The sequence below is a fragment of the Hemiscyllium ocellatum genome, chromosome 3 (genome assembly GCF_020745735.1).
Source record: "Hemiscyllium ocellatum isolate sHemOce1 chromosome 3, sHemOce1.pat.X.cur, whole genome shotgun sequence".
NCBI classification, from domain to species: domain Eukaryota; kingdom Metazoa; phylum Chordata; class Chondrichthyes; order Orectolobiformes; family Hemiscylliidae; genus Hemiscyllium; species Hemiscyllium ocellatum.
The window spans coordinates 45,460,879-45,474,514 of record NC_083403.1 but is presented as its reverse complement, the minus strand read 5'-3'; the positions used below and the strand labels follow the sequence as shown (position 1 = coordinate 45,474,514).

Below are 13,636 nucleotides of genomic sequence, written 5' to 3'. Positions count from 1 at the left end.
CAGACCCTTCAGTCCAAATAGTCCATACTGCCCAGATATCCCAACCTAATCTAGTCCCATTTGCCAGCACTTGGCCCTTATCACTCCAAGCCCTTCCTATTCATATACCCATCCAGATGCTCATTCCATACATGCACCACCCTCTGCATGAAACATTTGCCCCTTAGGTCTCTTTTATATTCACCTCCCCTCACCCTAAACATATGCCCTCAAGTTCTGGACTCACCCATCCCAGGGAAGATACTTTGTCTATTTATCATATCCATGCCTCTCATGATTTTTTAAACCTCCATAAGGTCACCCATCAGCCTTCGATACTCCAGGGAAGATAGCCCCAACCCATTCAGCCTCTCCCTATAGCTCAAATCCTCCAATGCTTCAAAATCTTTGTAAATCTTTTCTGAACCCTTTCAAGTTTCACATTATCCTTCCGATAGGAAGGAGACAAGAATTGCACGCAATATTCCAACAGTGGCCTAACCAATGTCCTGTACAGCTGCAACATGACCCCTCAATTCCTGTACTCAATACTCTTGACCAATAAAGGAAAGCATACCAAATGCCTTCTTCACCATCCTATCTACCTGCGACTCTACTTTCAAGGAGCTATGAACCGCACCCCAAGATCTCTTTGTTCAGCAAAACTCCTTAGGACCTGACCATTAAGTGTATAAGACCTGTTAAGGTTTGCTTTCCCAAAATGCAGCACCTCGCATTTATCTAAATTAAACTCCATCAGCAACTCCTCAGCCCATTGGCTCATCTGATCAAGATCCCGTTGTAATCTGAGGTCATCTTCTTCACTGTCCATTACACGTCCAATTTTGGTGTCATCAGCAAACTTACTAACTATATCTCCTATGTTCATATCCAAATCATTTAAATAAATGACAAAAGGTAGTGGATCCAGCTCCGATTCTTGTGGCTCACTGCTGGCCACAGGCCTCTGGTCTGAAAAACAACCCTCCACCACCACCCTCTGTCTCCTACCTTCAAGCCAGTTCTGTATCCAACTGGCTAATTCTTCCTGTATTCCATGAGATCTAACCTTGCTAACTAGTCTCCCATGCCTTATTGAAGTCCATTTGATCACAATCATCACTCTGCCCTTGTCTGTCCTCTGTGTTACTTTTTCAAATCAAGTTCATGAGACATGATTTCCCAAGCACAAACTTGGCCATCAGATATGCTGAATAAAGGTTATATACTTCTTCCAAATATTAAGGAAGTAAAAACAAACTATTCTGAGCTATCCTTGTATGAAGTCGAATGACCAAGGGGCAGTTTCTGAGTTTATCCCCTACCTACACTTCTACTGTGAAATTGGTCCACTTATTAATTTGCCGTGTGTGTTTGTATGGGCATACAGATTGCTACTTGGTAATTTTATTTTTGAGATTAAAAGTTGGTGGCAATTGTTTGAACAGTTATAACGTTAAAAAAATTTGATTTTACAGTATTTTCTTGAATCTCTGACAAAATTACAGTTGATTGGGGATGATCATTGAAATGGAGGGATTGTTCTACATACAAAAGCTAAACAGGTTGGGATGCTACTCACTGGAATTTAGAAGAATGAAGGGTGATCTCATTGAAATATATAGGATTTTTAAGGGACTTGACAGGACAAATGCTTAGAGTATGTTTCTGTTCACATGGGTTCAGAGGACATAGTCTCAGAAAAACGGGGCACCAGTTTAAGACTGAGGTGAGGAGGAATTTCTTCTCGGATGGTTGAGAATCTTTGGAACTCCTTGCCCCAGAGAGATGTGGGGGCAGAGGTTTGCATATATTTAAGGCTAAAATAAATAAATTCTTGATCACTTGGGGAATCTATGGGGAAAGGGTTGGAAAGTGGACCTGAGGAATGGTGGATCAACCATGATTCTGTTGAAGGATTGAATGGACCAGTCCTGTTCATATTTCTTAAGGTCTTACAGATACTTTTTATCTCTAAGTTTTAATATATGGGGAAGTTTCCATGCAATATCCTATGGTATTTCTTTTAAACAATGTCCATGTTGACCTTGCCTGACATATCTAGTTGCAATGTGGTTGAATATTTCCTAAATGTGACCTATTCGGTTTTATTAACCTTATTAATCCTGTGCACATCTGGGAAATGGAATAGAAAAGGCTTCTCTGGTCATGTGAATACTTTATTAATAAACTTTTCTTTGGAATCATTTTCTTATTTCTCATCTGTTTTGTACTTCAGGTAACCAAAGAACTGAAAATATATGACAACAAGATCATTGAATGCAAGTTTGAAAACAACAGCTGGGTTATTATGCGTGAAAGATTAGACAAGAGCTTCCCAAATTCCTATGACACAGCTATGGGTAAGGAGTTCTTAAAAATTTCAAGTGGACTAATGATCTAAAGAATATGCTAGAAAACAATTAACTAATTAACACTAAATTGTCCCCTAATATCGCAAAATAAATTCTAAATAATGAAGCAATCCTCTTCCAAAATGCTACAAATCTTTTTAGTAATGGTGAGACCTTGAATGAAAACAGAAACTGCTCAGAAGCTCAAATGCCTGTCATTTGTGGAGGGCGAACATTGATGTGACCTGGAAAGTAACCTTACAGAACCAGTGTGATGGGATGTTTCAAAGTGTGGGAGATAAGGGAACTTAAGTTGTATGCCAAGTTTACTATGTCTCTTCCAGCATACTCAGATTCCAGTGCCTTGCTACATGTTCTGATTGAACCTGCGTGCACTGTATCATTATATATTATTGATTGAACCCAGCAGCCTGTAGCTGTACCACTTGATCTATAAGAACCAATAGCATGTCAACATGGCTTCCTACCTGCTCACGTAAAGACACTGGTGGTGTCAAATTTAGTGTAATTTGCAATGCTAGTTCCTTCAGCAGTCCAAATTTCAACTGCCTCTTTATTAAATGTGGATAGTACGTAAACATTAGATTTAAAACATAATGAATACACTACAAGCTGTCTATCTGTACTTTTTCCAGTTGGTTTAACATCCAGACTAGTCAAGGTGTGATTGGTCCCTGGTGTTAGAGCTTCTGACTATACTGAATTCCAGTTTCCCAAAGCACAAAGCCCAATCTAATGTACCATAGCACTTCAATCAAAGCATTCCTTATTCCTTATCACACTGATTTTTGCTGCCATTGACAACTTTCACTGGCTTCCTGTACCTAATGTATCCTCTTCCAAATCCTTGTTCTCACTTATGGCCTGACTTACCCTTTTCTCAGAACCTGCAACAATTTTGTGTTCCTGCTCCTGCACTTGCCTCTTGCCTTCTCCCCATATTCAATTAGAAAGTTTTCAATCACCTTAGCCTCCTTGTCTGCAAATAACTTCAGGCATAACTTGATCTTTCTTCCACTATTGCACAATGCCTTTTTGTTTGTTCCTACTTTGGATTTTTTAAAAAAATGCAAGCTAATGTTGAGAGAATCCCCTGTGTAGTTGTCATCATAATCACTGCCCATGCCAGCAGAAAACAGAGTTGTTTCCCTCTAAGGAATACTTTACATGCATCCATATCTGTTCTGCTGATTTTATATTGTATTGGATTGTTCAGTCTGGAATCTGTTGAGCAAGCAAAATTCACATGTCATTCATTTCTATTTTATGAACATTATTAAAGGAATTTGTTAAAAATGAAGATAGTGTTCAAAATATAAATATTCTGAACACAAGCTAATAAATCTTCATAATGCCTTCAGATTCAAGGGAATCAAACTGCTAAGGGATATTGTACATCGTTAAATCTATCCAGTTAACCAATTAACAATATTACTTCGTAATGTAGAAACAGAATAAATGCCCTTTTATCATCCCTGATGTTTTTGTTTTCAGTTATTGACTTGTAGTTGGAATGCCAATTATTTCTCGTAGGCATTCATACTTACGCAAGCGGTTTTGTGCAGATTTCTGTAGCAAATCTCCAAATGTTCAGATTGCTTTGACTGGCATGATTACCCTCCTCAATATTACAGTGCTGTAATAAAGCATCCTAAAAGAAGTTGAATTGCCGTTTCTGAACAGATGTGAGTGATAACCAACACATCTCTTGTTTTATTCATGCTGCTTCTTCCTCTCCATGATACAGTGTTAAAGTAAACAGCCAAATGCTCAGAATTAATTTCTGAGCTGTGGCAAATTCACTGGTCTAAGAACAGGCAAAAAGAAGGATGTTTTCCTCACTGTTTTGGTTGAGGAACAGGTGAGATAAGCTATTTTAGATTGCTATTCTTTAAATCCAAACCGAAGCTGTGGTTGTTGAAGCACTATAAGAATAATAAACAGAACTGTGAAGCCATTTGCACCTTGCCGCCATTTGTCATCTAGACTTTAGTGAAGAATAGCTATTTTATTCAGTAGTGGAGGTATGGCGCTGTCCATTGAGCTGTACTCCAGCAAATAAGAAGAGAAATAATGCTTCACCACTTAAATTAAAGAAGCAAGAATAATTATGTTGATGTGAAAGAAATTAGCCCTGAGCAGTAGTGGAAAACAGATAGTACAGAATTAACATGCTTTGGAAATAAAATAAAGTCGAACTCAGATGGCCAAGAAATTCATAATATTTTTTTCTTTTCTGTTTTCTTTTGTCTTTGAACAATAAATGCAGATAATATTGTGGGTGTCATCAAATGTAACAATATGAGAGAGCTGCAGTTCAGTTAATCACTAGGTTACTGCCTTTTGTTCACTGTTCACTGTTCAAACACAAATATAACCCAAGACAGACAAAAATAAAGATGAACAAAAGGATGTTAATGATAATTCTTTGTTACTGCTTGATTTGAAAAAGGATAGTGACATTTCCTACCCTACATTCCTTTTCCTAACTATTTTTAAAGCCTTATCATCACTGGGGTTCCTCAGAATCTTGCTGAAATTAAATATTTTGCTGCTGTTCAAGAGTGGAAAGATAAAATCATATTATGCAGTTCTTGCGCACTGATATAACGTGGCCAGAAAGGATTACTTGTTTTACTCAGTTTAATTTGTCACTGTCGTTTTAGTTGTCACTGTATCTCTGAATCGGGTAATGTGTTTGCTTTCACTAAGCAAACTGTCAAATTGCTTTCCGAAAAAAAATGAGCAGTTTCTAGTTACAAGTATTCATTTGTTGCCAATCATAAGGTCTAGTAACCAAGTTCAGTAAAGATAAATCACAGGGACTAGTACTGACTATAGGGCCAAAAGTCCTTGGCCTCACTTTGGTGTCCAGTACTGAGTGACAGCAAAGTCAGGATTGGTTGCAGATAATGGTGAACATAAAAACGTAACAAGGCTAGTACAGCAGTCCATAACATTATCCTTGATAACATGTTACCACTGTCCTCTTTATAGAGACCAAAAAGAAACATGCTGCAGGGTTTGTCATTGGAGGTCCAGTGCCGAATCCATTCTCGATTCTTCTCACATCATGGGCCACAGATAATGGAAGTTCCACCAGGAACAGGGGCAGAAATCATAGGCCCTGGTACTGCTCCAGACCTGGACCTCTGCCCCCTAACCCCAAACTGAACAAAGTGGCTCCTGAATTGGCTATGCTAAATTGTCCATAGTGTTAGCTGCATTAGTCAGGGATAAATATAGGGCAGGGGAATGGGTTTGGGTGGGTTTATCTTCGGAGGGGCGGTGTGGACTTGTTGGGCCAAAGGGCCTGTTTCCACACTGTAGAGAATCTAATCTGATCTGAGCACAGCAGGCTCCCTAGAGCCTCTAGTCACAGCTGTTGAGCCCTGTGATATATCCCCTGTCCCAAGAATATATCATACATTTTGATGTACAGGTCATTCTGCTGTAATGTGCATTTCGTTAATACGAATTCACTAAAACACGTTTGATGAATTGGGAACACTTTTTATAGCACAAAGTTGTGAAGCATGTCTTGGTTATAACATGGGATTGCATGAAAATGGAACTACCGCGTTATAGCAAAACTGACAGTTATGTAATGATATAATATATTGGTCAAAAAATTTAAAATGGGATTCACCAAAACTTGGAAGCAGTGCACAAGATTAACGAGGTTCCTTCTTCCTAATGCTACATGAAGCCTGCAATGTAGGAAATGCAGCAACAAATTTACGCACACTGCAATCCCACAAACAATGCTCCCTCTAAGATTTCCTTGTGTTGGTGGGTTAGAAACTTCATTGAACACCAACTCTTCTGTCCATGAGCATCTTACGCTTTAAAGGTCATACTCCATTATACTGGAGATTTCTTCCAATAAACTGATGAAGATGTGCGTAACGTGAAAATTTCATTGTGCAATAGTTCCCAGGTTGCTGATTGGCCACAGGTATAAGAGGAAATGTTGCCCAAAAGAACATTAGAACATTGGAGCAGGTATAAGCTTTGTTGCCCTTGAAGACTGCTTTGGCATTCACTGTTGTCATGGGTGATTGAATCTTGGTCCCATCTACACTACCCCCATGGTTCAACAATTCTCAACCTTGAAATTGTTCAATGGCACCGCCATCACTGGCCACTGGTAGGGAATTCCAAAAATTCATAACACTTGCAGAGAAATATTTCTCCTCATCTTAAATGATGTACCCCATTACTATTCTGTTAGCATTGGTTAATGTTTCATGAAAAATCGAAGATCCTAACTATTAACCAACAGAGCACTGCCAGGAGATTTCATGTTCTTAAACAAAAACAAACTTTATTGTATCTAAGAAGAATTAACTGAAACAATTCCTTATCTAACTGAACACTATAGTTTGTAATTGCTAATGCCATAAATTCAATTCTTCATTTTCCTATCCCCGCAACCATCTTCTCGAGAATTCCCTGATAGGTTACAACAATTATAAAGGTGCATTCACTTCATTAGAAACTAACCCGAAAGGTATGCTAGATCCCTCCAGAATCCACTTGAATTCTCATAGGTGTTTCATCTTCTCCAAAGTAGGATTCTCTGAGGGTCCTTTTGTTAGCCTTTGGCTTCAACGTTTCCTTTCCAGCTGAGTACCTCAGGTTCTAGGTTTGATTGCTTTCAGGTACCAGCTGCTTTTCAACAGCTTCCCGATTTAAATCTGCTAACAGCTTTCTCCCACAAGCATCAATGTAGATCTCTTCCACAATTTGAAGCTAGACCATGCATATTCCATGCAGTGAATGATGAAATTAATATTTCTTTGCTCTAAGTGCAAGCCTAATTGAATACTATGTCCTGTTGGCATTTCATCTATGAGATACAGTTCATGACAAAGCAAAACAGCAACTTCCTCTATCTGTTATCAATTTGAACTGTTTGCTTCTATCACACATACCAAATTAAACCTTGTAATCGAGACTATCCTGAATCGCTATCTCTTTGGCACTATGGCAAGTTTTGAGGCGGTTCAAATGGAACTGCTGAGGTATTAGTTTTACCTAGAATGCCACTCTTTAATTCTGTTACCATATTTGATTTGCAATTTTGAAACCTCACATTCAATTCTAGATTTCTCCACTGAGGAAACATCTTAGAACATAGAACGTAGAAGGATACAGCGCAGTACAGGCCCTTCGGCCCTCGATGTTGCGCCGACCGAATCCTACCTAACCTATACTAGCCCAATAACTTCCAAATGCCTATCCAATGCCCGCTTAAATGACCATAAAGAAGGAGAGTTCACCACTGATACGGGCAGGGCATTCCATGAACTCACAACCCGCTGTGTGAAGAATCTACCCCTAACATCTGTCCTATACCTACCACCCCTTAATTTAAAGCTATGTCCCCTAGTAACACCTGACTCCATTAGCGGTAAAAGGTTCTTAGTATCTACCCTATCTAAACCCCTAATCATCATATACACTTCTATCAGATCTCCCCTAAACCTTCTCTTCTCCAATGAGAACAGCCCCAAGTGCCTCAGCCTTTCCTCATAAGATTTTCCTACCATTCCAGGCAACATCCTGGTAAACCTCCTCTGCACTCGTTCTAAAGCTTCCACATCCTTCCTATAGTATGGCGACCAAAACTGCACACAATACTCCAGATGAGGCCTCACCAGAGTCTTATACAACTGCAACATGACCTCAGGACTCCGGAACTCAATTCCTCTGCCAATAAAGCCCAGTACACCATATGCCTTCCTCACAGCACTATTTACCTGGGTGGCAACTTTCAGAGATCTGTGTACATAGACACCAAGATCCCTCTGCTCATCCACACTACCAAGTAGCCTACCATTAGCCCAGTAATCCATCATCTTGTTATTCCTACCAAAGTGAACGACTTCGCACTTAGCTACATTGAATTCCATTTGCCACATTTCCGCCCAGCTCTGCAACTTATCTATATCCCGCTGTAACCTACCACTTCCTTCCTCACTATCCACAACTCCACCGACTTTTGTGTCATCCGCAAACTTGCTTACCCAGCTTTCAAGTCCTTCCTCTAGATCATTTATAAAGATAACAAAAAGCAATGGTCCCAAAACAGATCCTTGTGGTACACCGCTAGTAACTGCGCTCCAAGATGAACATAATCCATCAACTACTACCCTCTGTCTCCTTCCAGCCAGCCAATTCCTAATCCAAACCTCTAATGTATCCTCAATGCCATACCTCCGAAGTTTTAGCATTAGCCTACCATGGGGAACCTTATCGAACGCCTTACTAAAATCCATATACACAACATCTACTGCTTTACCCTCATCCACTTCCTTAGTCACCTTCTCAAAGAACTCAATAAGGTTTGTGAGGCACGACCTGCCCTTCACAAAACCATGCTGGCTATCCCTGATCACGTTATTCCTACCCAGATGTTCATAAATCTTATCCCTTACCATTCTCTCTAAGACTTTGCCCACCACTGAAGTCAGACTCACTGGCCTATAGTTACTAGGGCTATCCCTACTCCCTTTCTTGAACAATGGGACCACATTCGCTATCCTCCAGTCCTCTGGTACTATTCCTCTTCTCTCCATAGTCCGTGTCAAAGCCCCATCCGAACCTTGCCTATTTCAAATGAATCATCTCTCATTCTTTCTGAATTATCATGAGCATAGGCCCAATCTGCTCGACCTTTCCTTGTAGTAATATGCTTTTATCCAGGAATCAATCTAGTGAACCTTTTCTGCACTGCCTCTAATACAAGTATCTCCCTTGAGGTAATTCCTTGAAGTATGGTCCCACAGTGGCTAAGCACTTTAAAACTGTAATGTTTGAACTTTCAGCTTTGTTTCTTTATTTTCTTCTTAAAACTAAGAAAGTGTCTAGTTTAATTTTTAACTTTGTTCTTTCTTTCTACCTTGTTCTTAAGATTCTACAACTAGATACTTGTACCTAAGATGGTGCCTTGTGTGGTGACATTATGCACTTTTCACTGTGCTCATATACTTTTGTACTTGAATAAATGTGACAATAAAATCAAATCCATCCTTGAATTAGGAGATCAAAAATGGGCACGGTGCTGTTCGTACTGTCTCACCAAAGCTAAGACAGCAATGTGATTATGACCAGATAATTTGTAATTTTACTAATACCAGTTGACAGAAATTTTGGCCAAAACGTAGGGGAGAATTACCCCACTCTTCTTCAAATTAGTGCAAGAATTTTAAGTCCACCTGAGAGGGTAGACTGGGCCTCTGTTTAATACCACATCTGAAATGACAATTCCAGTGTGGTCATTCCTACCTTGAACTGCACTGAAATATCAGTGCAGATTTTGTTTTCAAATCTGAAGAGTGGCTACAGAGGTCCTGTAAGACAGATAAACGTAAAATAATCCAGAAAGTCAAGGCAGTCTGTGTCTGGGTCTGCCAGAAACTGAAGGCAAAACAGTTAGCTGAATTCAGGAAACTCCTGTGTGTTCTAAAGTTTAAATTAATAATACTTTTAGCTTACCACTTGATCTAGCTGTCTCAAAGAGTGATACAAGTTGAAGGGAAAAAGCATCTAGTGATTGCACAGTAATTTCCCTAAGGAAACAGGTTGTAGCTATCCCATTCTGAGTATAAGCAATAAACTTGTAGTGTGAAGATAGTGGACAGTTTTTACTGACATTTGAGCATTTGTAAAGGGTATTCTTGGGAATAAAGGGGTAATGTAGAACAAAGAACATTGCAGTGCAGTACAGACCTTTTGGCCCTCAATGTTGCACAGCCCTGTGAAACCAATCTGAAGCCCATCTAACCTACATCATTCCACTCTTGACTATGTGCCTATACAATGACCATTTAAAAGCCCATAAAGGTGGCGAGTCTACAACTGTTGCAGGCAGTGCGTTCCACGCTCCTACTACTCTCTGAGTAAAGAAACTAGCTCTGGCATCTGTCCTATATCTATCACCCCTCAATTTAAGCTATGCCCCCTCGTGCTCACAATCACCATCAAAGGAAAAAGGCTCTCACTGCCCACCCGATCTAACCCTCTGATTATCTTATATGTCTCAAGTCACCTCTCAAACTGCTTCTCTCTAATGAAAACAACCTCAAGTTCCTCAACCTTTCCTCGTAAGACTTTCCCTCCATACCAGGCAACATCCTAGTAAATCTCCTCTGAACCCTTTCCAAAGCTTCCACATCCTTCCTATAATGCGGTGACCAGAACTGCATACAATACTCCAAATGTGGTCGCACCAGAGTTTTGAACAGCTGCAGCAAGACCTCATGGTTCTGAAACTCAATCCCTCTACTGATAAAAGCTCATACACCGCATGCCTTCTTAACAGTCCTATCAACCTGGGTGGGAACTTTGAGGGATCTATGCACATGGACACGGATCTCTCTGCTCATCTATATTACCAAGAAAGCTACCATTTGCCCAGTACTCTGCATTCCTGTTACTCCTTCCAAAGTGAGTCACCTCACACTTTTCCGTATTAAACTCTGTATGCCACTTTTCAGCCCAGCTCTGCAGCTTATCTATGTCCCTCTGTAACCTACAACATCCTCTGGCATTATCCTCAACTGTACCGACCTAAGTGTCGTCTGCAAATTTACTAAACCATCCTTCTACCCTCGTCCAGGTTGTTTATAAAAATGACAAACAGCAGTGGACCCAAAACAGATCCTAGTAACACCACTAGTAACTGAACTCCAGGATGAACATTTTCCAACAACCACCACCCTCTGTCGCCTTTCTGCAAGCCAATTTCTGATCCAAACCACTAAATCGCCCTCAATCCCAAGCCTACTATGTGGAACCTTATCAAACGCCTTACTGAAATCCATATACACCACACCAATGGCTTTACCCTCATTCACCTGTTTGGTCACCTCCTCAAAGAACTCAATAAGGTTTGTAAGGCATGACCTACACATCACAAAACCGTGTTGTCTATCCCTAATCAACTTATTCCTATCAAGATGATTATAAATCCTATCTCTTATAACTTTTTCCAACACTTCGCCCACAATCGAAGTAAGGCTCACTAGTCTATAATTACCAGGTTTGTCTCTACTCCCCTTCTTGAACAAGGGAACAACATTTGCTATCCTCCAGTATTCTGGTGTTATTCCCGTAGACAAGATCAAAGCCAAAGGCTAGGTAATCTCTTCCCTGGCTTCCCAGAGAATCCTAGGAAGAATCCCATCCGGCACAGGGAATTTATCTATTTTCACATCTTCCAGAATTTCTAACACCTCCTTGTGAACCTCAATCCCATCTAGTCTAATAGTCTGTTTCTCAGTATCTCTTGACAACACTGTCTTTTTCCAGTGTGAATACTGACGAAAAATATTCATTTAGCACTTCCATTATCTGACTCCACACGCAACTTCCCACTACTGTCCTTGATTAGTCCTAATCTTACTCTAGTCATTCTTTTATCCTTATATACTTATAGAAACCTTTAGGGTTTTCTCTGGTCCTATCCACCAATAACTACTTCTGTACCCTCTTAGCTCTCTCTTTAAGTCTTTCCTGGCTACCTTTTAACTCTCAATCCCCCTAACTTAGCCTTCACATCTCACCCTAACATAAGCCACCTTTTTCCCCTTGACAAGAGATTCAACTTCCTCAGTAAACCACGGCTCCGGCGCTCAACAACTTCCTCTCTGCCTGACAGGTACATATGTATCAAGGACACACAGTAGCTGTTCCTTGAATAAGTTTCACATTCCTATTGTGCCCATCCCCTGCAGTTTCCTTCCCCATCCTATGCATCCTGAATCTTGTCTAATCTTACCATAATTGCCTTTCCCCCAGCTGTAGCCCTTGGCCTCCGGCGTATACCTATCCCTTTCCACCGCTCAAATAAACATAACCGAATTGTCAATAGACAATAGGTGCAGGAGTAGGCCATTCAGCCCTTCGAGCCTGCACCGCCATTCAATATGATCATGGCTGATCATTCCTAATCAGTATCCTCTTCCTGCCTTATCTCTATAACCCTCGATTCCACTATCTTTGAGAACTCTATCCAACTCTTTCTTAAATGAATCCAGAGACTGGGCCTCCACTGCCCTCTGGGGCAGAGCATTCCACACAGCCACCACTCTCTGGGTGAAGAAGTTTTTCCTCATCTCAGTCCTAAATGGTCTACCCCGTATTTTTAAGCTGTGTCCTCTGGTTCGGCACTCACCCATCAGCGGAAACATGTTTCCTGCTGCCAGAGTGTCCAATCCTTTCATAATCTTATATGTCTCAATCAGATCCCCCCTCAATCTTCTAAACTCAAGGGTATACAAGCCCAGTCGCTTCAGTCTTTCAGTGTAAGGTAATCCCTCCATTCCAGGAATTGACCTCGTGAACCTAAGCTGCATTCCCTCAATAGTCAGAATGTCTTTCCACAAATTTGGAGACCAGAACTACACACAGTACTCCAGGTGTGGTCTCACCAGGGCCCTGTACAGCTGCAGAAGCACCTCTTTGCTTCTGTACTCAATTCCTCTTGTTATTGTCACTATCACCAAAGTGTTCACCTTCCTCCAAATCTAACACCTGGCCGTGTTCATTACCCAATACATGGAGATCAATATATGTAAATGCGAAGTGCTGCATTTTGGTTAGCAGGACTTATACACTTAATGGTAAGGTCCTAGGGAATGTTGCTGGTCAAAGAAACCTTGGAATGCAAGTTCATAGCTTCTTGAAAGTAGAGTCGCAGGTAGATAGGATAGTGAAGAAAGTGCTTGGCATGCTATCCTTTTTTGGTCAGAGTACTGAGTTTAGAAGTTGGGAGAAAGTGAGGACTGCAGATACTGGAGATCAGAGCTGAAAATGTGTTGCTGGAAAAGCGCAGCAGGTCAGGCAGCATCCAAGGAGCAGGAGAATCGACGTTTCAGGCATGAGCCCTTCTTCAGGAATATAGAAATTGGGAGGTCATGTTGTGGCTATACAGGACATTGGTTAGGCCATTTTTAGAATATTGAGTGCAATTCTGGTCTCCTTCCTATTGGAAGGATGTTGTGAAACTTGAAAGGGTTCAGAAAAGATTTACAACAATGTTGCCAGGGTTTGAGCTGTAGGAAGAAGTTGAATAGGCTGGGGCCGTTTTCTCTGAAGCTTGGAGGCTGAGGGGTGACCTTATAGAGGTTTATAAAATCATGAAGGGCATGGATAGGATTAATAGACAAAGTGTTTTACCTGGAATGGGGGTGTCCAGAACTAGAGGGCATAGGTTTAGAGTGAGACGTGAAAGATATAAAAGAGACCTAAGGGGTGACTTTTTCACACACAGG

The 13,636-nt window shown here is 40.7% G+C and overlaps 1 protein-coding gene across 2 annotated transcripts in view; it reads left to right on the top strand.

The window, feature by feature from the left end:
* rngtt (RNA guanylyltransferase and 5'-phosphatase) overlaps positions 1–13,636 on the top strand; it is a 420,807-nt gene that overhangs the window by 369,564 nt on the left and 37,607 nt on the right. For both annotated transcript variants that reach the window (XM_060856948.1, XM_060856941.1), the window contains one exon: positions 2,219–2,342. In XM_060856948.1, the coding sequence (XP_060712931.1) occupies positions 2,219–2,342 (124 nt within the window). The remainder of the gene's footprint in view (positions 1–2,218; positions 2,343–13,636) is intronic.